The 23,868-nt window shown below is 40.1% G+C and overlaps 1 protein-coding gene across 12 annotated transcripts in view; it reads left to right on the forward strand.

Annotated features, from left to right (window-relative positions):
• Nucleotides 1–23,868, forward strand: part of MAP2K5 (mitogen-activated protein kinase kinase 5) — a 126,729-nt gene that overhangs the window by 30,673 nt on the left and 72,188 nt on the right. For all 12 annotated transcript variants that reach the window (XM_065076783.1, XM_065076781.1, XM_065076777.1 and 9 more), the window contains 4 exons: nt 12,439–12,478; nt 17,357–17,425; nt 17,525–17,606; nt 20,918–20,979. In XM_065076783.1, the coding sequence (XP_064932855.1) occupies nt 12,439–12,478; nt 17,357–17,425; nt 17,525–17,606; nt 20,918–20,979 (253 nt within the window). The remainder of the gene's footprint in view (nt 1–12,438; nt 12,479–17,356; nt 17,426–17,524; nt 17,607–20,917; nt 20,980–23,868) is intronic.

The following is a 23,868-nucleotide window of genomic DNA, read 5'->3' on the forward strand; positions in this document are numbered from 1 at the left end:
GTAAATCAGCAGTTGCAATGACTTTCAGGGTATTTTCTCTCGTGCAAGTGTCATTCTGCCCTGCTCCAGGGAACATGCATCTTTTTTTATATGTGCGTGTTTTGTGCCTTCCTGAAGTTTGACTTTCTTTGCAATGCAAATAATAGCAGGATATAAGCATGAAATGTATTTTTCTCCCCAAACTTGCTCCTGTGTTCCTCTCAGATCTTCTCAAATCTGTTTCTCGGTGCAGTGGATGAAAGCGTTGTGCCGATTCACTCTTTCATCCCCAGACTGCTGCTGGCTGTGGCTGCTGCAGGGAATTCTAGGTATCGTGCTGCGGTGATGTGCTTTGGATAAAGCACAGACAGAATTTCCCACCTTGCAACAAAACCCCTTTTGTAAAGGGAGCCCGTTTTCCCTCACCAGAGGAGCATCCGCATTCTGCAAGCCCACAAGAAATGCAAACCGGAATACTTACAGGTAGCTAGATTGCTCTAGTCATAGAGAGCAGCCCACATATATTCTATCCCAGTAAATCGATGAACATTTGTCAAATAAAATTAATTGCAAATGTTTGGCTGTTTTCCTGTTGCAGCATTCTGTGCTGCTGCTGTTTTCAGAGCAGCCTGTATAGTATTGATCGGAATCTAAAGAACAAGCACGTCTGTGGTACCTTTTTTTTTAAAAAATTATATTCTTTCTAGCTCTTTATACTAAGTTATATCCATTATGGCAATGATATATTATCAGCGTTCTGCAAACAAGATAGCATGTCGCAGGTCACTGAGCAAAAATTTTCAGCCTCTCTTTCCACGTGAATTAACTACTATTGAAATAGTTTATTGAGATTGAAGTATTGATCACTTTTCATCCTAACCCTGGTTTAAGGGGGGAGAGAGGAGGTGATTTTGTTCTCTTTGGAAGACGCTATGTTTAGTTAGAAAATGTATTTCATTTATTTGGGTTCTTTACAGCTGCAACTGTTTTATTGCTTGGAGAAGAGGTATCTTAGCTTTAGTTTTATGACAGTATAATTATACTTTAGAAATACACTTGATTACTGTGTGTAGCAAAATTGTTCCACTATATTGGCTTGGCCAATATTGCTATACAAACAACTTTTCAGACAATTGAGTCTGGTAAAAAATCAATACTTTATAGCAATATTTCTAGTGAGAACTTGCTGAATCTAAATGTTTTTCCTGTTCTAAAAATAAGGGAATTTATAGTTGTTTGACTTCCTGTTTCTCCCCCTACCTTTTAATACACTATTTTCTTAGTTAAGGAATGATGATAATTAAGGAATGATGATAATTATAGAGTTATATATGACAAAACCAGTTCATTATTGTTTCTTTTAAAAAAATATGTGAGAATGTACAAATAATCCCAGACTCCCCTGCAGTATCGTAAGTTGTTTTACATATTTTTGGAGACTGTCAGCTGCCATTACTTTGTAGAAATTTGCACCTTTCCTGACAAGGGCCCCAAGACTGTTACACTGGCAGATGTACGACCTTCCAGCTCTGTGCACAGAGTTTCTAGGGGTTTTTTATCAGCTATTTTACAGAAGCTGGTAGGATGGGGAATTCAGAGTTTGGGCTGCTTCACAGCAGAAGAAAACATCTGTATACCAGTACATCTATCATATTAACTTACATTGCTCTTTTTGGAAAAAAAATAATTCACTGGTAGGTCCAAAAGACATTGAAAGTTTGTGCTTCTGTGCTGCATCTTGTAGCTCCATCGCTGGCTGCAGAGCTCTGGGAGGCTGTTTTGATAAGATTCCTCTTTTTCACTTCAACGAAAGGTGAACGTTTTGGTTTGTAATGGGATGTGCGCTGCCAGCCAGCCTCAGGAGTAGCTACATTAAATTATTTAGACCTAAAATACGTAGTTGCATATATTTTGAACCTGAATATTACAAAGTAGAGGTATTTATCTCTGGCAAATAATTACTCTGTGAAGTCTCTCTCACATGGCATATTTGAAGTATCATTGTTTCCTTTATGTACAAGCAAAAATAATATTTTTATTTCATCTTTTCTAGTTTTTACTTTGCAATTGCAGTTAACATGAAGTGAGATGTCCAAGGAACTCAGGTTAGGGGATGGTGTTGCCTTCTGTGTGCCTGGGATTTTTAAAAAGTGTGTATTGTGTTTGGTTTGTAAGTCTTTGGATTCTGTTACAGGAGCCCTCAGCAGCAGCAAGGCATAACACTCTGCATGCTGAAATAAAGTCCCAATGATGCCGTAATTAATTTGTGAAGTTACCAACTATCTGGGAGAGAGGGAAGGAAGGGGAGAAGCAGGTATCATCGTAGCAAAACGCTGTTAAACCAGACAGCTTCACTTTAACTTGAGTAATTGGGAGAAAAGTGGCTGTTGATGATGCACCACCCAGAAGAATTGGATCGCTCAGGAAAATACGGGTAAATGCAGAAGCTTAATTTGTTTGAGTGATTTAACTGAGCTATTTTGCTGTTTGGTTGGGCTGTACATTCCGGCATCTGCCCGTTTCTTTATTCTCTATCTCCGCCAACCTTGGGGTGCCCCATTAGTACATTAAACGTGGCAGCTGCAGAGTCGCTCTCTCTGCAAACAGTGCTGCAAACGCTTTGCAGATCCCCCGAATGTTATCAGGGAAAAGTGTTGGCAGTTCTGCAGCAAAGGAGCCAGAGGAGATGTAGCTGTGTTGGACAGTCAGGGAGGTGCAGGTGATTTAGCTCCTTTTGCTGGGATGGGGGTGGAAGAGCTGGAGTTGATCATTGCCTCAAGGAGCTTTGCAAGGTTTGCTCCATCCAGCTTGTTCCATGGCTTCTAATGCAGGACTCTGGTGCTGTCGTGAAGGAGTGAACTCACCATGGACTCTGTAGTCCCCATTTGTTGTTTCAAAGCAGTAATTATCATGCATCTCGAATGTTGTAGGAAGCCAGTCTAAATCTAAGCAGAGCTGGTGCTCTCCTCTGCTCATTAATTTCTTGGTTTCTGTATGAATATGCAATACTATAGGAATAATTTGCCCCCCTTTAAAGTTCTTTAATTCACAGGTTATTTTGGCCCTTTTGCAGAGGAGGCTGGCGTCATCTCCTGCACGTGGCAGAGGATGAATGGAGATGGAAATTATTTTCCTAAAGCAGCGACAGGGGTAGGAATGGAGCCTGTCCCGGCCGCCCCACGCAGCTTCACGACGTTTTGCTTTCCAGGAAAGGTTCTCACTAATGTTGTACGTGTCCTTGTCCCAGCCTGCTGTGTGATGCAGCTCTGAAAATAAGGAACTACTGGCAGGTTTTGTGTTTTGGCTTTAAAACAAATCTGTGGCCACGTGAAGCCTGAAAATCGCACCTTCCTGCATCGTTGTGCATTGCTGCGTTCCTTCTCCAGACTACATCTATTTTCCATTTCTTTTGGTTTGGTTTGGTTTTAGTCACATCAAAAAGCATTGGAACAATAATAGCCGGACTAAGTTAGAAATACCCCACCGAATTTCTGCATATTATCCTTGCAGTTTAAACAAGACTGACCAGTGATTGCTGTTCACTTGTTTCTTTTGACCCCGGCTATTGCTTGCCTGCCTCATAAAATCTGTTATGCACAAAAGTGCATAAAATGAAGATAAAGTACCTCCTTCAAGTCTGACAAAACCCATTCCTTTGCAGAATGGTAGCTGCAGCGAAAGTAAATAAGTGAATGGACAGCAATCACAGCCTAGTTGATGAAACTGTTCAATTAAAGCACAGGCATTTACATGGTGTAATTTCCCTAAATTGCCAATGAGCCCCTTTAGACACAACCAGTGTTCAAATTGATTTCAGCATTGATTTTGGCTGAAGCTGATAAATTTCTGCTTGTTAGTTAAAGTAATTTTGCAGAAGACTTTGTACTGCAGTATTGAAGTGTTCATTTAGCTGATGGTTAAAAGAGGAGTTATTTACAGAGGATTCTACTGTTGTTCTGAGATGGGACAATTCCCTGGTCATCTTTTTACTTTTAATTTTTAAGCCTCAGTATACAATCAATAGGTTATTGAAACTGATTAAAATGTGTCCAGCCAGCTGCCTATGGTTGTTTAATTAGAAACTGGATGATTCTTAAATTAAAGCTGTTTTGTTTGCATTGTGCGCCCATAGCTTGGAAGATGAAGCAGAGAGTGGCCCTGGAAATGTGAGTTTGTTCCTGTTGCCCACGAGTGAGGTGCTGTGTGAGCATCATGCTGTTCGCTTTGCAGCCGGACATGGGCAATGTCATCTGGTCCTTGGTTACAAATAATGCTCCGTGTAGTGGAGAATTGGTGGCATTAGACACACCCAAGCTATACCAAGCTTATAGACTCTGTTCCCCAACATAGAATACTTTTAATGTTAAAATGCTTTTGCTCGTTGAAGTGAATTTGAGACAATAAGGGGCAGAAGAAGGTGTATTTCTGTAGGAGTCTTTTTTTGCAGTTCTGCTGCCAGTGTTGTATTTCAGACTTGGTCTCTCTTTGATGTCTCTGAGAACAGCGGGTGTAGCAACACCAGTGAGGTTGATGTTGATTTTTTCCATTGCTTTTTCACCCCAGATTCTTTGAAAATGCTTGCTCAAAATGCTAAAAATGCTCAGATATCCACCGATCGTCATAAAGCTTACACAGCTGGAAGCACCTTTCCCGTACGTCTCGCCAGCTGGTTTAATGACGGTGCCAAGGAGCGGCACAAGGGGAGCAATGCAAAAGTTGTTTCTCGTGCGTGTTGCTCGTCAGGATGTATCTCCGTGTGATCCGGTAGTGACTGAGCAGCCTCAGTAACCTCTCGGTGTTGATGCTCTCAACCCGCTCCTGCGGCAGAGCAAGATTTCTGCTCGAAACTGAACCATGATTAGAAGAAAAAGCTCTTTCAAGCTATTGCAGCGAACACCTAGAAAACTTTTGCTTCTCAGTGCAGCTGTTTGCTACTACTGGTCGTTACTGAATTACTGAACAGCTCTGTTTTCCCTTAATAGTTCTTATGCTGTGAGGGTGTCATGAACGCATCGCTCATGAACACGTGGTTTGATAATGCAGAAAATCCAGCTTTATATCTCCTTGTAGAGAGATGTAAGCATCCGAACTGCTGTCGCCATAGAGTGTGGCCTACTTTTTGGCTCACTCACTTGCTTCAAATTTCTTCCAAAAATTGCGACGGGTTTACATTACACTGGCAGGCTTTACGCTGTGTCAGATAGTGCTGGTCCCTCTTAGTCTGAGCTTATGGCCGCTCTGCTGCCTGTTGTCCTCTCAGTTCATTTAAAGCCAGCAGCTGAGCTACATTAGTGTGTCTGCAGCTGATCCTGGGCTGGTGAGTGACCCGGTGCTAGTGGCACCACAGCCCCTACCAGCAGGGTCAAACCTGAGCCATCTCCGTCTTTAGTACGTTCTGTCCAAGGAATGGGCACCGAATTGCAATGAGATGGGTACAAGGACTTGTAATCCACTTTTCCAAGGTTGACTCTGAACCTTTGGTGCAGTGGAGAAGGAAGGCTCGATTTGGTGGTAGCAGATGGAACTAGTAGTAGGTTACAGTGTAAGAGGTGAGGGATTTGCTCTGCTGCTCCTGGACTTGGATGCCAAACCCGCCTCTTTCCCGCAGAGGTGGGTTAAGTGAGACATTTTGCTATGTCGCGTTTTCTTTATGCAGCTTCTAGTGCCAATTTTGCTCTTTGGAAAAGTTTAAAATTTAGATACAAGGTTGGTTTGTTTGTTTTCTAGTTTAACAACAAATCATTTTGCAGTCAGTACTCAAGCATCTGTAATGGGATTGTAGATAGAGGGTGGGTTGGCGTCGATTGGTGTTTGAACTAGCCCAGTCCCCATAAAAGCTCCTTTTTACAACTGCTGTGCACTTTGGATTTCCTGTTTTAACAGCCAGAGCGTCAGGCTAATGTGTTTGTGTATTGCAGAAGGCAACAACTGTCAAAGTGTTTATTTCCTAGAAACAATTTGAATCTGTTCCTTTAAATGGCCATCTGAGTACGTGACAATCCTGCCATTAGACTGCCAGAATCTGATCAGGAACACAACAGACAGTGGCAGCACTAGGAAAAAAGAGGGGGGAAAAAAAATTAACAGTAATCCAAATCTGTGGGTGATTTGCTGCATATAGTTTGCAGCTGGTGACTGGCATGTCATTCTGCGATGCATAACAGAGAACTGCATTCATCTTGCGCGACACTGACACAGTCGTTTTGCTCTGGGTTATTTCTCATAGGGCAAGAAAATGTTCAGTTTGACTTCGTTCCGTGCCCTTACAGCTGAAGGTGCTGTTTACTACAATCGTAGCTTTTTGTGTTAATTTTTTAACTCGGGTAAGAAACCTGGGACCTCTGTATGTTCATTTCTGTTAGGAAATGCTTGGCCTTGGTCCCAGAGATGGTTTGCATGTATCAAGTGAGGCGGATTTCTGCAGGATGGATACGGGGAAACAGGGCGGCATTTGCCATTCTTGTTGATTGAAATGATGTCTTGATGTTTTCTACAAATATGTATAATGAATGCATAGCCAGGTGTGAAGCAGGAGGAAACATATCTGGGCGAAAGAACCCGAAATATTTACTTTTATTTTAAATTTCTGTCATCGGGTTGCCATTTGGGAAGGTCATGCTGGACATTAGGAGAAACCTCTCTGCAAGGAAAATGGTGCAGTGCTGTAATGGTGTGAGAGCAGCAGGGGATCAGCTCCATCCTTGGGGATCTCCGTCTTTGATCTCCATCCTTGGGGCTTTCAGCACAGAGCTGGGGTGGTGAGAGCCTGGCCCAGGTCACCCAGAGAGGTGTTGGATGCCTCATCCCTGGAGACATCCCAGGCCAGGCTGGACGGGGCTCTGAGCAACCTGAGCTGGTGAAGATGTCCCTGCTCATGGCAGGGGTGGCACTGGGGGAGCTGGGAAGGTCCCTTCAACCCAAACCAGCCTGTGATTCTCTGAAAGTCGTGGCTCTGCAGAGGTCCCTTCCAATCACCCTTTCATCTACTAAAAGCATTATTTAGCAGGAGGACACCCTTGTGAGCCGATAGAACTACAGCAGATCTGAGCTTGTGGCATCAGCCATAAGTTTCTCTGATACCTCAGCCGGGGGAACATCATGTCCCTGTGTCCTGCAGTCACATCGCCGACGTGACGGCACTGTCGATATATCACTTTGTCATATTTGCTGATGTTAGTTATATTTTCAGGAAACGAAAGGACTGACTCATTGGCATAGCAGGCAGGTCATGGCTTTCCCTTGAATCATTTGGTCTCGCCAAGGAATATCTTATTGATTAGAAATGGTTTCTGTGGCTATTGGGGAAAAATAGGAAAATATATCCTGCTGCAGTTTCTCCAACGCTTTTTGAAGCTGTGTGATATAATAATTTTCATGAATTTTTGCTTCTGTGAAGAGACTGCATTTATTTTGAGTTTTCAGATACTAGCAAACTGAGTTTGTAGTAAAACCAAAGTAGTATATACTAGGAGAAGCTGTTTGAGAAAGCTCAGGGATCTTTGCACATTCGGTCTGTGCTTCCAGTGTGACCATCCTTGAGTCACTCTTACGTGGGCAAATGCTTTACAGTTAAAAATCAGAAAGCACACTGAAAATTGACGTTTCTCTTGAGTGCCTGCGTGTTGAAACCTGAAGTTAATTCTTTGCTTGCCCTGGTAGAAATTATACCACAATCACAGCGAGTAATGCAGCTCCTCACTGTTTTAGGTAAAATTCCTCACAGGGAGAATATAAATTTGTTAGTCTTAGCAAGTGGAAAAGGGAGAATTTCTTTTGTTTGACATCTAAGCTATTTATTAAGAATCTTGTGCATGTTCTGTTTGGTTGGTTTTGTTTGTTTTATTTTTGAGTTGAGTAGAAACTCACTGTATTCAGTGTACAAAATGTTTAGCATTAAATATTAGAATGGGCTGTGGCTTATTCCGTGAAGAGGTTTGAGCCAAAGCATCTTACGTTTCTCCTCTGGTTTTCCTTGGAATAGACCTCAGGAAGAACAAAGCAGGCAATGTGAAATTCAGCTGCCTATTTTTTTTTCCCTTTTTAAAACAGAAACCAGCTGCTTCACACACCTTCATTTTTGTACTTGCTTTCCTGTAGAAACACTTACATACGGGGGGAGAGATGCTGAGGAGTTGGCAGTTCCCCCAAAGCCCTGTTCTAGTTTTCCAGTGCTATTGATTTCTATTTTCCGGAACACGGGGGATGCGCACGCTGTACTCTGCAGCCCATCACAAGTTTTTCTGCCTTAGCTGGAGGGCTCTGATCAAGTAGAGTACACACTTGCTTATACCATCGCTTTTTTTCTCTTTTTCCCCCAAAAATAACCCAGCTTTTGCCACAGAACTGGGCGAGCTGCCCCTCCAGCTTTCCCTGAGGGGCATTCTCAGTTTTCGGAGCAGAGGAGACAAAGTTACGCTAAAGGACTAGGCCAGCGTGGGTCCCTTCAGGGCTTTAAATATCTAGGGAGATGGTTAATAGTCAAGGTTAATAAAATATTTGACACGACTGTTTCAGTCTTGCTTGGAAGCTGCTCGGTGTAATGGATGTGGGGACTCAGAGTAATGAAATCCCATGGGAACGGGAAGGAAGAGATTTGAATTTCTTTTCCCCGGTGGGAATGTTTCGGAACACGCGGTGGTTGAAATCTGCCCGTCCTTTTCTTACGCATCATGTGGCAGCTTTAATCCAACTTCCTACCTTTTTGCTGGAATATTTGTTTTCTGAGGAGGTCTGAAAGTGGGTACTTTCTCTTCTCCGGCTTCCCTGCGGATTTCTTCCTTCTTTCGTGAAGTCCATAGAAATTTTGCTATCAGTCTCAGTTATTAAACAAGAACTCCACACCAGGTACTGCTAATATTAAAGGGTGCACTTCTTTCTACATGTTGTTCATCACCTTTCTCCTCATCTGGTGATTATTAAATTGGTTACTCAGTCAAGTGCAGAGTTTGTCCCATATCTGTATTGGACATAGGAACTAAAATACGCTTCTGAGCATTGAGAAAGAAGAGTTTGCTTGCATGAAGAATTTTCATTTTCTGGGCAAAATTAGTATGAATTAGTTTCCTTTATCCCATATATATCCTGAGACTAAGATGCAATTTTCAACCACTAGCCTTTACTGTTCGCTTTGAAGGTATCACTGGAGAACAGCTTTTCATACTATCTTGTCTTCTTATAAACACACAGTCGGGCTTGGGCGAATTTGAAAAGAATGCATCACGTTGTAAGACTGGTATCCCAGAATGGATTTCTGAACTCTGTTTATTTTTTTAAAAATAATTTTAATCATTATCCTCAGCCAAAAAAATGCTGTGGCTACAATAAATAACAGCTGTCTGTTTTAAAATAAAATTAAAAATTAGTTGGGTGCAGGAATTACAGTCTCTTTATGTGCAATATTTGGGCACCAAATGATTTATCTGATGGCCGTTGTGTTTATTTTTCTACTATTTTAATAAATACTGTGTCAATGTTTTTCAATATATACCTAAAAAGTATTTTTAGTAGTGGAGAAAGTTATTACTAGGATGGTTATTAATCTATTAGCATTTCCATTAGTTTGCACTTGAAACAATAAAACGTCAAATTTGTGTTAGATGCAATTCCCCATCTAAGCTGGGTGGAATCTCAATCACACCCTGCATAATAATATATTATTTATTTGTCTCAATAATTGCAAGGAGTTTCCTCTCCAGAGAGTAAAAAGATCAGTCCTTGCCATGGCATTTGTCTTATAGATTCCCAGTTTAACCAAGAGGCAGAGAGGGAAGATACACATTGGAACCAGCTTCCTGCAGTTGGCAAATTGCAGCAAAACTTAAAATAATAACTTTTCTATTTTTTAATAGTTAACGCTTGCATCAAGTGTTTAAAATGATGTTTTAGACTTCTGAGGTTGACGCTCTACATCTCTTTGATTTCTCCTTAACAGTAAATGATTTATAGCCACGTATTCTCAATCATTTGCTTTTGCAGTGGATCAAAAACAAACCCCAACAAAAAAAAGCAGAAAAATTGTTTTCTCAGAGCTGCTTTCTGCAAGGAGTGACATTTTGCAAATGTCAAAGCAGCATTTTCCTTGAATATTTTGCGTTTCGATGTGTTTAATTCTTGCTCTTTACGTTTATCTTTGAGTAGTTCAGCAGCTATTTAGCAACTCTTTTCACTTGTCTTTAACATGCCCCTGTTGTCACTGTTCAAACCCATTCTAGCAAGATGAGTTGTGGTTGGAACTGTTTATTATTATTATTATTTCCCTCCCATCCTGGAAGGTTTTTAAGTGTGTTCACTGAAATGTGCGTGTTGCTCAGGAACCTTTTGCATTTTGCTACTTTGCTTCATCTCCTGATCTGGTTCCACAACGATGAGTTTGTTTGCTTACTTTTGGAGGTGACACTAAAATCTGTGAGAGCTGGCCCTTGAGATGACCCTCCTTGTAGACATCCATAGATGCCATATGCACCAAAAGTTATGTTTTGCTTCATGCTGCCCACATTATTCTATGGGATTATTTTTTTTTTTAGTGCATCCTTCTGAAGCTCCATCAGGGTACTAAATGTTCAGGCTTTAGCTGTACCGACTGTAACCAAAATGATCAATTCCAACTTGCAGTTCTCCATAATATCTAACAAAAACCCCTATTTTCCCTACACACTCATTGGAACGGGTAATTACTGTAACAACTCCAGACTAATTTGAAGTGTTAGCTGTTAATTAAACCACCACAGAGGTGTACGGTTGTCTTTTGGTGTAACCAAAGCTCCTATTCCAACTTCATTCATCACTTTACAGTTATTGTGTTGAGGAGGGTCAGGACAATCGAGATGCTCGGAGGAAATAAATTCCTTTCCCCCGCTGCCGTTTGCAAAGGCACTGGCCACGCTGGACCCACGGCCATGGCATCTCCTTTGTGATCCGGCTCTCAGCCGTAATTAAATGTTAAATTGGTCCTGTCAGTGCTCTGTAAACCAAACCAGGTATCTGCCCTCTGCTGGAAATTGAACCCAAACTTCCACGGATGAATTAGCGTGCATCATAATTAAATAATCAAGGCTTTCCTTTTAATTCACTTGGAAACAGGAGATCTCTCTTATGGAAAAAAGATCAGCTTTCTTGACAAGCTAATTAAGTTGCCAAACTGTCCAGCACAGTCCATAATAAGCCAAGAGACACTGAGCATGTTATATCAACCTGTTCATTTTCTTATCATTTCTGCTCATCTCAAGCCCATAATGTTTTGCCACTGTTGATTCATCCCCAGTTACAGCCGAGTTCGAGTTCGTTTATTCCCTTGGATTCATTGATTAGACATTCGGTTTGTCAGAGCTCTGCCTGATGGTTTGGCTTTTTTTGCGTGTTGTACACTGATTTTTGGCATCGCTTTTTAAACCGTGGTGGTTCCTAAAAGCTAATGCCACTTGGTCACGTAAATGCGTTATTGAATTAAGGTGAAGTTTTTAGAAACATCCGAGCTATTAACAGAAATCATAGAAGTGCTCAGGATTATAAATAAGATTAAACAACAGTCTCTCCCTGTACTATGTATGATTTTGCACACCGAAAATAAAACTATCAAAGCATTTCTTCTTCGGTAATAATTGCTAGAGGTATATAGTGGTAAAATATTATAATTCTTTAAAGTTAGTGCCACATACATGACATTACTGTGCATAGCGTCATAAATCAGTATGAGACAATAAAACTAGTGAAGAGGAAAAAACCTTTAATGGTTTTGGTTTTATGCAAAATTGCATCGAATTTTTAGACGACCTCTTTTTTGCCTACCTTTTTATTTTCTTGTGAGTTTGTGGTTAGGAACACACAAGCCATTGTTAAATACCCAATTATAATTATTTGGTTTCAGAAATTAAGATAAACTGCTCTTGAAATACTGCAGAAAATTATTTTAGGTACATGTGACCATTAACAATAGTGCTTTGTAACCTTATGTGCACACATATGCAATCTTAAATACAAATGCAGCATTTTCTTTTCGCTAATAGTTCTGTGGGTCCTTAGGTTATGATAAAGAATCAGTCATTACCTGTTTTACTTTAATCAATATAGCTGTGTATGTCACGGTCTTAGCACTCAAAATACCCTTAGGATTGGTAAATTTGTGTGATAACCCTTGTTTTTACATGAAGATTCTGAATAATGGCTATATTATAATTTTGTTGCATTTAAAAAAATGCTAGAGCTATATGAAAGTCTTCAATGTGTACATTTTATATAAAACATGCAAATGTACAAAACCTCCGAAATGGTTTCATTGTAAGTACATTCTCTTGATCAATTGTTTTCATCAGTCTTTCTTTAGAAGTGCTGTATAAAATTGGTTTAACGTAGAACGTATTAGCTCCAAGTCATTTTTCTGTGAAATTAGTGTACACATGTTGCACATATGTATTGAGGTAATTTTATGTGATCTCAAGTTATTTAATTTTTCCCCTCATGCAGGGCCTATCATGTCCCTAGTGGAAAAATACTAGCAGTAAAGGTAAGATATTACAGTAATTTTCTTTCTCTCTTTCTTGCTTGACCTCGGTTTCCTTCCCCTCCCCCTGATTGTTAGATCTCAATTTGTTTTATTGCATTAAAACCCACATTGTTTATGCAGGGAAACTCCAGCCTATCAATTTAGTGAGTCCCAATGAGTGCCCAGAATCCGGGTTTTGGGAACGGGGATGGAAATGTCGTGGGACTAATGCCAAACCTTGCCCAGGGGCGTATTCTTCAGTGCTCTCTGCAACTTCATTTTTAAATAAAAATAATTTCCCTATTTTCTTTTGGATAATATTTTCTTTTCCTAGGAGATTTTGTGAGTTTAACAGGTTGATTTATTTTAATGTCCTGTCCCTCTCTGTTTTTTATCCACCTGATTTAGTTTTTTTCTCATTAGCATTCTTTGCAGTGAACCCATGTACTGTAGTGATATGTGGTCAGATAAATCCCAGTCTTCTCTGAAGTTTGGTTAAAACTGTGGTAAACTAATAGCATGACTCTGGCAACAGTATGCCAGCTCTTGTATCTAATTTGTTATATTACATTTGTAAGTTAAATTATTAATCTACATAAGAATGTTGAAATGTGTACCTTTTTGTAATGTACTATGTATTTCTTTTTAATATGGTGATTTTGTTGAAATTCAAGCCAGTAGAGACTGTCAGAAAACGAATTATTGCATTCATACAATTCCAATTAATATTTTGGGATCTTAGAAAGTATATTTTTAAAATATAATTTATGGCATAATTACTTATAAATCTGTAAAATGGGCTTTTTGTCTCATTTCTCTTTTTTTCCCATCTTTGTCTAATCATGAAATTCTGGCGTAATTGAGTTAAACTGAAGGGACGTGGGTATGGGGGAGGAGGGCAGGAGGAGTGATGGGAGCTGGTGCTGCAAGCGGAGTTGGTGTTAAATGAAATTTAAAGGTGTAAGATTATACTTGGACTTCAAATAAAACATTTATATATACTGGGCAGTACTTACATCTGTGGTTAACTTGAATATTTGGACTTAAGTTGTCTTGTGGTTCCAGCCGTGTGTGATTTACTCAAAGGAGGTTCTGACCGTGTTTCAGCTTTTTCTAAAGATCTTATAAATCCCTTCACTCCACTAGAAAAATGCTTTTGATTTTCCTGTTCATGGAAGAAAAGCAAATGCTTACTACTGGATTTGAAATGATTGTCTACGTGTGTAAAATATGGAAATTTGAAATAGCATCCAGAAAACTTTGAGTTACATGCAATACAAATATCACTTGAAAAAGTTTTTGAAAAAGTCCTTTCAAGTGGTATCGGTCATTCCTAAACCTGTCACAAGCAGGTAGACAAAGACAGGAATTCTCAGAGTCGTAAGAGGCACAAAAGTACAGAAAAAAATAATATTCTTCAAGCTCTGCAGAGCATCTTCTGTGCCAGCCCCGCTCGGCGTTGGCATCGGTGCCCTTGGAAGACGCCTGGAGAGGAGCAGGAGCAGGAGGAAAATCGCCCCGGCAGGAGGGGAAATGAGTTCAGGCTTTGCAAGGTTAATTGAAATCACCTCCCCGTGGCACAAAAAAGCCTTTTCCCCCAGCAATTTCACCTCCTTGTTTCCCTTAGAGTCCGTGCGTTGGTGAGTTCTGGTGGATAATTAGAACCCAGTTTCCCAAATCTTCAGGATGCTCTTGTAGATGCTGCTCATGGTGGTCCTGTCGCTCTCAATTTTATGTATATATATTTAATGTGATTTCAAAAAAAATATTGCATCAACATGTGTGTGTTATCACAGTTTAAAGTACCATGCTCACAAACTGGTCAGGAAACCTGCTCTGGTTGTGATGGTGCCAGCTCGCTCTATTAAGAAAGTTATTTAACAATTTATGGCTCAGCATACCCAGCGATACAAAGAGGACGGTAACGCCGGCAGCTTGACACAATCATCACAGAGAATTTGCACCCTAAAAGGGACATCACTGGATGGATCTGTGAAAGCAGAACTCGGCATATTGGGGGGCTTTTTTTGACAAGAATGTACAGATTTGGTAGAACAAGATAACATCGTGCAAACCTGTTGATTAAAATGCTTTTAGCTGGTAGATAATCTTGTAAACATACTGAACAGGAGAACAAACCCATTTTAATAACTGTATTACAGACCGAAGCTGTTATTACGTATTTGGTGTAAACTTTACAGCTAGATAATGTGCAGAGGATTTAATAGAATCTTCTACGGTAGCTTTTTTTTCCTGATTAGAGGGAAAAATCCTAATGAAAAATGTTAGTGTACACTGGCTGATTGCCATTCTTCGACTGCTTGGAGTTTCTCCTTCTCTTAAGCCAGCATTTAAATGGACCATTTGATTAATCATTTGTATACTGACTATAATACTCCCAAATTTCCTTTGAGTTGTACATACTGTAAAAGACAATTATGTCGCCACAGATTAAATAAGTGAATTAAAACAGAATAGCATCTTAATTTGACCTGTGATTTTGCTCTCGTTCCCTTTAGTGGAACGTATGCCACTCCAGCAAATAGATGAAGTCATCCATGACAGCTTGTGATGAATTGCCGTATTTATACTGTATATTTTAATAGCTTCACACTAATTTAAATTGAGCACAGAGTAAATTATAATTCAGTCACTTGACTGCTTGTATTTAACTTGACAACTCATCCTTATTTGTCCTGGAGGTGTAGTGGAGAGCAGGGGGAATCTGCTCAGGTATTCTGATAAAAATTAACCCTTTTCACTGGAAACGTTGGGGATGTTGAGTTCAAGTATGTTATAAATGTGTTAAGTTATTCCAAGAGTGCTGTATTTTAGGCAGGAACTGGAAAACGAGGATGTGCAGGAGGGTGTGGAGCACAATGCTGAATCCCAGAGGATCTCAATGTCATTTAAATTTAAAAAAAATATATGCTGGGGCGGCTGGGGACCAGTGTCGAGCTTCTCTGCTCCTCGGACTTTTGTTGGGGGATTCTGGTGCAACTGCTCCTGCACGAGTTGAACGGAGCCGTGGGACCTCACGGCATTTTATTCTGTGCCTGATAAACTCATTTTCACTTTTCCACTTTCAATCATTGAGAAAATCTCAGTGATTTTTTGCCACAAAAGTTCTTTCCGACATCGCCATTTTGGAAAAGTTTGTTGTCTAATTTTACATCTCCTTTGCTTACCTGTGTCACAGTTGTGGAAGGTGCAGCCAAATCCTTGTTCACAGCTTTGTCCTTGGTAGCAATGGGTTTGAGGGCGTGTGTTTGATTTGGAGGGTTTTGTTTGTTTGGGTTTGGGGTTTTTAATACTATGTTTGAGGGGTTGGTTTGGAGTTATTATTATTTTATTTTCTTGTTTTAACGTTATTCCAGCCCATGCTTAGCACTGTCAGCCCACACATTCTTACAAGTTTTTTCACACATACAAACTTCCTTTTCTATACAGGCTTGGAAATTTTATACAAAATGAGCATGACCATGGAGATTTCAAATGCAGATTAAGGCAGTGCTATATAGATTTGGGTTTTTTTTCCCTCTTTGTCCCACATTTCAATGCTGTAAATAACATCAGGTTCCTCCAACCTTGACATGAGATGAGTGTCTCTCTGGTGTTGTAAGTCGTGTTCAGATGGAAGCAAACGCTTCTGCACAATAGTTCTGCACAGAAAGTGAGACAGCGGTCTCTCCTCATTTACTTTATGGTGATGTATGCTTACCGTACCATTACATTTCTATACGTGCTCTGCTGTATAGTATCCTGAACATTTGTCAATAGGGTAGCCCTGCTTTGCCGGGTTATCTTCACCATTAGAACACAGGATCTGGATGTAATTATAGTTAATGCAAATCAGTCAGAGACCTTTCTTCATTGCCGGTCTTGGTTGATTGGATTTGACGCTGATCACACTAACTAGTGATGGATTTGACACTGATCACGCTAACTAGTCGTCATGCAGGTGATGGATTTGGCACTGATCACTCTAACTAGTAGTCATGCAGGTCGTTGAAGCCTTCAGACTAAAGGAGGCAGGGAAATTTCTCACTGTGAGTAGAATTTAGCGAGAGAAAATTTAATTTTAGATGGTCGGCAAGATTAAATTGGGTTAATATTCAATGGGTGCAAATGGTGGTATTCCAGTGAATTATTTGAAGTTTTTCACGCTGGAAAAATGCTGTGAATATTGTTGGAAAATGATTATTGATCTAGACAAGTGTGCTAAACGTTTCTTGGCAACTCTGTAGTACACTTACAATTTAGTTTAGTGACAGCTTTTATAAATAACCCTAAAGCAAACTCTCGATAGAAACAGATTATAGTTTTTTCTTTTAGACAGATTTTGATACTGCGTGTGTTTGGAAATGGTCTCTCTGTATTTTGTTTTGTCAGCAGTATGTGCAGCCTATATCTCTTCTGCTAATTCCACAAATTGATTAGACTTTGTTTCCCTCCTAGCTTAAAGTATTCAGCTGTGAAATATTGTGTGATAGAAGACCAAGCTTGGCTAAATCCATGTAAAGTCCATTTTGGTTTAGAGAGCTGTACTTAAAAATCAAGTGTGCAACTGTTCAACTAATTGTGGCAAAGAATTGTTTGTAAAAGTTGACTTTGAGCGCCGGTTCTGTGGGAACCAGCGTCCTTACTGAGAGCGTCTGTCTTGAAAATCCTGAAAACTCCAGACAGCGCTTCCCGCCTTGGCTGCGGCGCATGGTGCTTTAGTCCTGGTTTGGAGCCTGGCTCAAAATCATGAAAAATGGGCCTGGGTGAAGGGAAGAGCAGAGAAGCTATTCCTCTCTTTGCTTTTCTCACATGAGGATCATTAATACATAGGTCTTCTATTTTTTTATTTTGAAGCATTCACTTTTTCTAATCACACGCCTGTCGTTTGCATTTTAGGTCATACCCTTAGATATAACACTGGAACTCCAGAAGCAGATAATGTCGGAGTTAGAAATTCTTTATAAGGTACACAGGTTTTCTCATTTCCATTATACTTGCTTATAATCATCTTACAGCAAATTTTAAAACAGGCTTCTCTCTTTTTTTTCCCCTTTCTTTTTCCAGTGCGACTCATCATATATCATAGGATTTTATGGAGCGTTTTTTGTAGAAAACAGAATTTCGTTGTGTACAGAGTTCATGGATGGTGAGTTGTATACCTAGTATGCTTTCAGTTGCTGAACACATAAATGGGAAAATAATACATGTGCTTCTCCAGAATGGAGCAAAATGCAGTCGTATGACTTGAAAATGTTAGGTATTTATAACTTCGCAGGTAGTTTTTAAAAAAGCAGGTTGGCATTGAGATTGTGTTATATTCTCCATGGTGTGCTGTGTTTTCCCAGAGTGTAACTTCGCTTACTTTTATTGAAAATGTAAATAGAACAGAAATAAATGCTAGCTTAATTTGTAGTTTGATATTTGAGTCTTCCCTACAATCTGTCCTCGCTGACAAAACAGCTGTTCCTCACTTTTACTGTTTTGATAGCCAAAACAGATTTTCTTTTAAAGAAATCTATTAACCCAATGTCCTATGTGTTTTCAGTGGAAATCGTCTCTTAATTGCAAGGCAAGGAATTATTCTCTCCCGCAGCTGTTTCGCAGTTCTGCGCCAAGTTTCTTTTTGAGTTTCCTCTTGTTCCTTCACACCAGCAATATCCCCTTCCCCACTGACTGATGCCACTGTCATCATGGAGATACATTAGTTCTTTGCTTTGTAATCTTGTCCTGCATGGCATTCTTGGAGAAAAAGCAGAACAATTATGCTGATTACAGCGATTTATAATCATTGCTGCCCTCTGTGTATCAATCTTGAGAGCGTCTTATGACTGATGCAGTCTCGTGTGCAAGAACCCCCTGCACAGAATTCAACTTTGAACATCGTGGTGTTGTTACCAGCAATCGTCTGTTGCTCCAGGATTTTCTTATGAGCCAGTGTTTTGTGCCCTATCTGGGTTTTTCACAAAGGTTCAGCTAAGCTGGGTTTGAAGAAGTAAAGATCTTGTGAATAATTTACCAGGGCTTTCTTGCAGGAAAGATTTCCAAAGCCAAATATGAACCATTAAACATCATTGAGTAGCTTCTTTCTGTTTGATGGGGACCATGGATAAATCCCTGTAGGTGTTCATGGTGCATTTTGTTTTCTCCCTCTTAGAATGGTTTGCTATTACTGTTATTTCTTTTTACACTTTCTACCTCTGTGCCATCACTGTGCCCCATTTCCAAGTATGTGTGTTCTCTCAGATTTCTCACATTAGATGAAGAGGTATTACGTTTATTCAGCAAAGCCCACAAGTGAAATTCTTTGCTGCTCTCCCGCTGGGCGACTATTCACCATTTCTCTGTTCTGCCCTTGCAGTTTTACTCAGACTTGCAAGCCTGCGTTAAGTGTCGTCACATGCAGTACGGAAGCATCTACTCGTGCCAAAACGTGTGTCTGCCTGGAGAATGTGCGCTCCTAATTCAGAGATTTCTTTAAAAAGTGACGGACATAAAGGCTTGCAGTTCCAATTTCTTATTTGAAAATACTGAAGCCTTCAGGGTATGCATCCCTCGTGATGTTGCACAACAATGGTGTTTACTGACCATGTACAAATTACTTGGAATTATCCTGCAGATGACCTCTGCTCTGCCTCATGGTGTGCACTCCTTCTGGCAGGAAGCAACAGCAATCAGTTAAAGGAAGAACAAAATGCAAATGAAGGGACCTTGCCTCTTTTTTTCTTTCTCTCCCCAGACCTTTAATTTTGATGCATAAGGACGCAGGAAAATACAAGAAAAAACACTTTGTCATCCTGCAGATGAACAGCTTTAACCTTGACAAATTTTCAGCCCTTTTGACTGTCTTAGGCCAGTTTGTGTCTGTATCCCAGTGATATCCTGTACCATATTACAAAACATAGGTATTTCCTTTTTGAATTACTTAAATACAGGTGGATCTGCCTCTTTTGGGGATACTTGTGACTTAGGGGTATACACAGGGAAAAGGTGCTGCCCATGTATTATCGTATCATATTGGTTCTTTCCTGGCTCCTTCAAGCAGGAAAAAGCCAAATAATTCCGAGTCTGCAAATATTAAAACACTGAGGCCAAACTGCCCTGGGTCACCCTGCCACCTGTCAATTGCTCTTAAAGATCATTAGAGATGCAAAATGAGGCCGCCCTTTTATATTTATAATAAAGATTGTGTTCTTGTGAATAAAGATGGTGAAATGCACTATTGCCTTTTCCTTCTGATATTGCCCCTTCTCCTGGAAACAACTGAACTCCCACTGAGTTCCTCTTAAAAGTCGTGAGAGGGGCAGGTTCTCAGGCTGTACCTTGATGTCTGCATGTAGATTTGGGAGCTAACATTATGGATTTGGATTTGGAAATGTTGTCCGCTGCAGAAGAATGGCAGATTTTCCCGATTGTTTGCAGAAAGATACTTTCCTTCATTTTCCAAACAGCGCTGCCTTTAGTGACATCCGTAATAGCAAGACTTAGCAGTTTGGTGTATGAAAATATGTCTTTTTTGTCTGAAATTTAAGAATATGTTATAGGCATAAACAGGAACCACCTGCTATATTATTGCCTTCTGTCTGGCTATTGTAATGAGCAGAAGGTATCTGTGATGCTGCATCCTCTTATTTCTATTAAATAGTACTTATATTTACTTTTAAAACTGAAGTTAATTATAATAGACAGGTAACGTGGGCAGTATAAGTTGAAAGATTAAACGAATAGGGGTTTCAGTGACCTGGAATCAGGGCAACGTAAGCAAAGATAAACACATACTGTATTTCTGACAGTAGAGATGATGAGGAAATTGAGGGGGGGAAACAACCACCACGACCACCATGAAACCCCCGTCATTAGGATAAGTATATATATATTTGTAAGAACGGTTGTAAAATTAAGGCTGAAGACTAGAATAAGCATCTGGTGACTTCTTTGGATTGCAGCATTTCCAAATCAGTGGTTTTTACTTTTAAAAGCTGAACCATAAGCAAAGTACAAGGTGTAGTTTTCTTAATTGCTCAGTGTTGGCCCAACCGTGCTGAGCACTTTGGAGAACCTCAGCATGCTCCTGCAAGCTAAATGTGAGCTGCTCTGCTTGGAATTGGCTTGGCTTTTTTTTTTTCCCCTTCTGCTTGGCTATTTTTTAATTCTCGATTTTAGATTTGCTTTATTGCCTCCTGTTTTGATATCCTGTCCTGTGACTGGAAGATTTTCTAAAAAGAGTTTGAATATTAAAGCAAAAAATAAGTAACGTGAGTGAAAAGAGACCTGAGTACTGTTTCATGTGTTTATTCAGAGTTTGGTAGATTTTTAAGGTCAGTTATTTCTGACACAGTTATTGTTACATCATTGATGGTGTTTTTATTAATAACCAAGGCCTAGAAACCCCTTGTGACTTCAAATCTAGGGCAGTATTTCATTTTATATTACCTAAGCACATTTTGTTTGTCCCTGCAGGGGGTTCTTTGGATGTTTATAGAAAAATTCCAGAACATGTACTTGGAAGAATAGCAGTAGCTGTAAGTACTTTTTTCTTTTTGTCTTTCAGTTTTTGATGGTGCGCGTAACGTGTCTCTGATGAAAGCATACATGTGTCCCTTGTAGGATGGACCAGTCCTCTTAACTGCCTTTATTTACCTTTTGAGTCCTTCTGTGCTCTGTGGTTCCTTTAAGAAGTGATTCAGTGATTTTGCATTGCTAGAAATGCAGTAGCTGTGATTGAAAACTCAGATTACAGACCAACCAAAACAAAGAATAAAAAGGAAAAAGTTCTGTATTTTGCCGGAGCTGAACACAGGGTCAATGACCAACGTCTTAGTGGATCTCACAAGGGAGAGAGATACTGCTAAACAATTGCTAAATATAAGGAATACTTTGATAACTTAAGCAGTTTAAAGCGTAACAAAGTTATTCTATCATGTGCCATTTAATTAAGTGCTGGGTTTTCACATTCATTATACATCAAGCTGACAATTTAAATCCTTTAATCCAACACAGGCAGCTATTTAGTCTCTGTTCATTGTAATTCACAGCTCTACTTTCTCTTAATTTGTGTGGCCTGCCCAGGGTGATGAACATCCTTCTCTGATGCGCTTTCCTCTAAGTAGCTTCAAATCTGCTCATTATATAACCTAGCAGTTTCTTATGGAATTTGAATGCTTTTCACCTTTAGTTCAGAGTAAAAAACGTTTCATCTCTTCTTCCTCATATTCCTGATGCTAAGTAGTATGTTTATAGTCTAAAAATACTGGGATGGACCTTCAAGCATTTTCTCAGATGCTTCTTCCTTCTCCTTTTCCGTATCTCCTTTCATATTGTCTGTTTGATACATTCACAATAACTTACCTTAACATTTCCTTATGTGCTTTTGTCTCTTCCCCATCCTTCCTAACCCACCTGGCTTGGTATTCTGCAGATGTTCTCCTCCAATTTTTCGCTTATCCATAATGATGGTGCTTCAGCCCCATCTTTTATGTCTTGATATATATATTTTTTTGGTTCACCCGCAGGGTCATCTCTTAACAAATCTGTTAGTTAGTGAGCTTGACTCCCTGACATGGACAGTGCACCAATACTTCACTTTTTCTAGTTATTTTATTTGCTGCTTTAGCAACCTGTACCCATGCCCAGTGTGGCGCAGGGGTCAGCAAAGAGGTGAAAAAAAGAGGGTTTTTTCTGTAATTTATTGGTGGCAGCAGGAGTGGCTCCATTAAATCTGCACACATGGCCATCCTGTGTCTTGGTGGCTGATGTTCCAGTTGCTCATTTGGTGGTCAAGACACCTTTTTGCTGAGTCCTGTACACAGACACCTTAATCCCCACGCTGAACAGCTTGCAAAGATTTCCCAAAGCCTAGAGGATTTCTGTTCGTGTGCCGATAAGAAGGAGAACATCAAACAAAAGCTAGAGCGTGTACTCATGGATTCTGTGGACAAAATCTGGAGTTTCCATAGTGTCTCTTTTTTTCCAACCTGTATGTTTTCTTTCTACCTTGTACACCGTGTACACAGGGTCATTTGTCTTTTATTCTCTTGGGAGAATATACAACGCATTAGTCTATTGAAGCTGCTTAATAATATGTGTGACCTGCACATCTGTTAATTAGAATACCTTTGTGTTATATTTGTAGAAGGTTTTAAGTGAAACCATTTCCAGAGGAAAAATACGCTGGCACATATAGATGTTTAGCAACATCTCAGTCATTCCCCTTGCTCCAACCAGATTATTTTCTTGCTTCTTTTCTTGTTCTACAAATTTAATTATTGTGAATAGTAGTGGACTGACAACCCTTAAAAATTGTTCTACTCTCAGCAACAAGCATGAAAGGTGCAGGAAATTCCAGATACATTTGCTCAGTTAAACACAGAGTTGTGCTTGAGGTCGTTTCCCTGCACTCTTTGATCTCAGGTTTGGGGCTGAACTCCTCAAGACACATCGCTGTCCTGACCACCCTGTCTCTCTGTAGCCAAAAGGACAGCATGATGTCGGTGCTGGTTTCTTGTTTCCTTGAAATTCTGGTCTAAATACCAGTGCACTGCTTGGGGGGCACGTACAGTATTTGCTTACTCATCTACTCCCCTCCCAATTAGATTTTGGAGTTTTGTCTCCTGAAACAAACATTTTTTTTTTTATGATGGCAACTGCCGTGGTATTTTTTCTGATGTGAACCCTTATCTGCTGAGAATTAGACTAGATATCCAAGCCATGTAGAATATGTGTAGCCCATACACCATAGCATTCTTGTTATTCATTTCCCATTGAAGAAGTGGTCACTGTTAATTGCAATGGACAATCAGCTTTCAAGCTGAAATAGCAGAAATATATTGCCAAGTGCCATACTCTTCTCTCTTAGTTATTTTTTTGAGGAGCAAAGGGTGAGGCCAGGATTTGAGGCTGAAGGGCAGAATGCTGGAAATTAAGCAAGGCAGTGAAAATAAATCCTTAAAGGAGGAAAGTGTTTGCCAGAGCTTGGGGAGAAGCACTGTTTATTTGGGGACATGATAAAGGGGGAAGAGAGAGGTAGAATCTGCTGAGACTTGAGTCACCAAGAAATGGGAGGGATCTCTGACTTGATCGTAAAATTCATCCCGCTTGCCTGTATGAGACAGTGTCAACGAGAAGGGGAAATCTCTCTTCTTCCTTGTATTCTTTATTTGTGTGAATCGCTGGTGTGCTTTCCCACAGGAAGAGTCTCGGGAACCCCAAAGTGATGTTGTGGGCCCTCCTGGCTTCGCCCTGATGCGGGCTGGTTTGGGTCTGCCGCTGGAAAGCCTGTTCTCCCTTTGCTTGCCGCTTCACACATTTATTTTCACTTCAATTTCTGAAGCAGTGACATTGTGCACTGTATTTTGAGTGCTAATGTTGATTGAAGTTCTCCCTGAAAGGATGTGCACTTGAACTGTCAAGAG

The sequence above is a fragment of the Columba livia genome, chromosome 11 (assembly GCF_036013475.1).
Source record: "Columba livia isolate bColLiv1 breed racing homer chromosome 11, bColLiv1.pat.W.v2, whole genome shotgun sequence".
Classification (NCBI taxonomy): Eukaryota; Metazoa; Chordata; class Aves; order Columbiformes; family Columbidae; genus Columba; species Columba livia.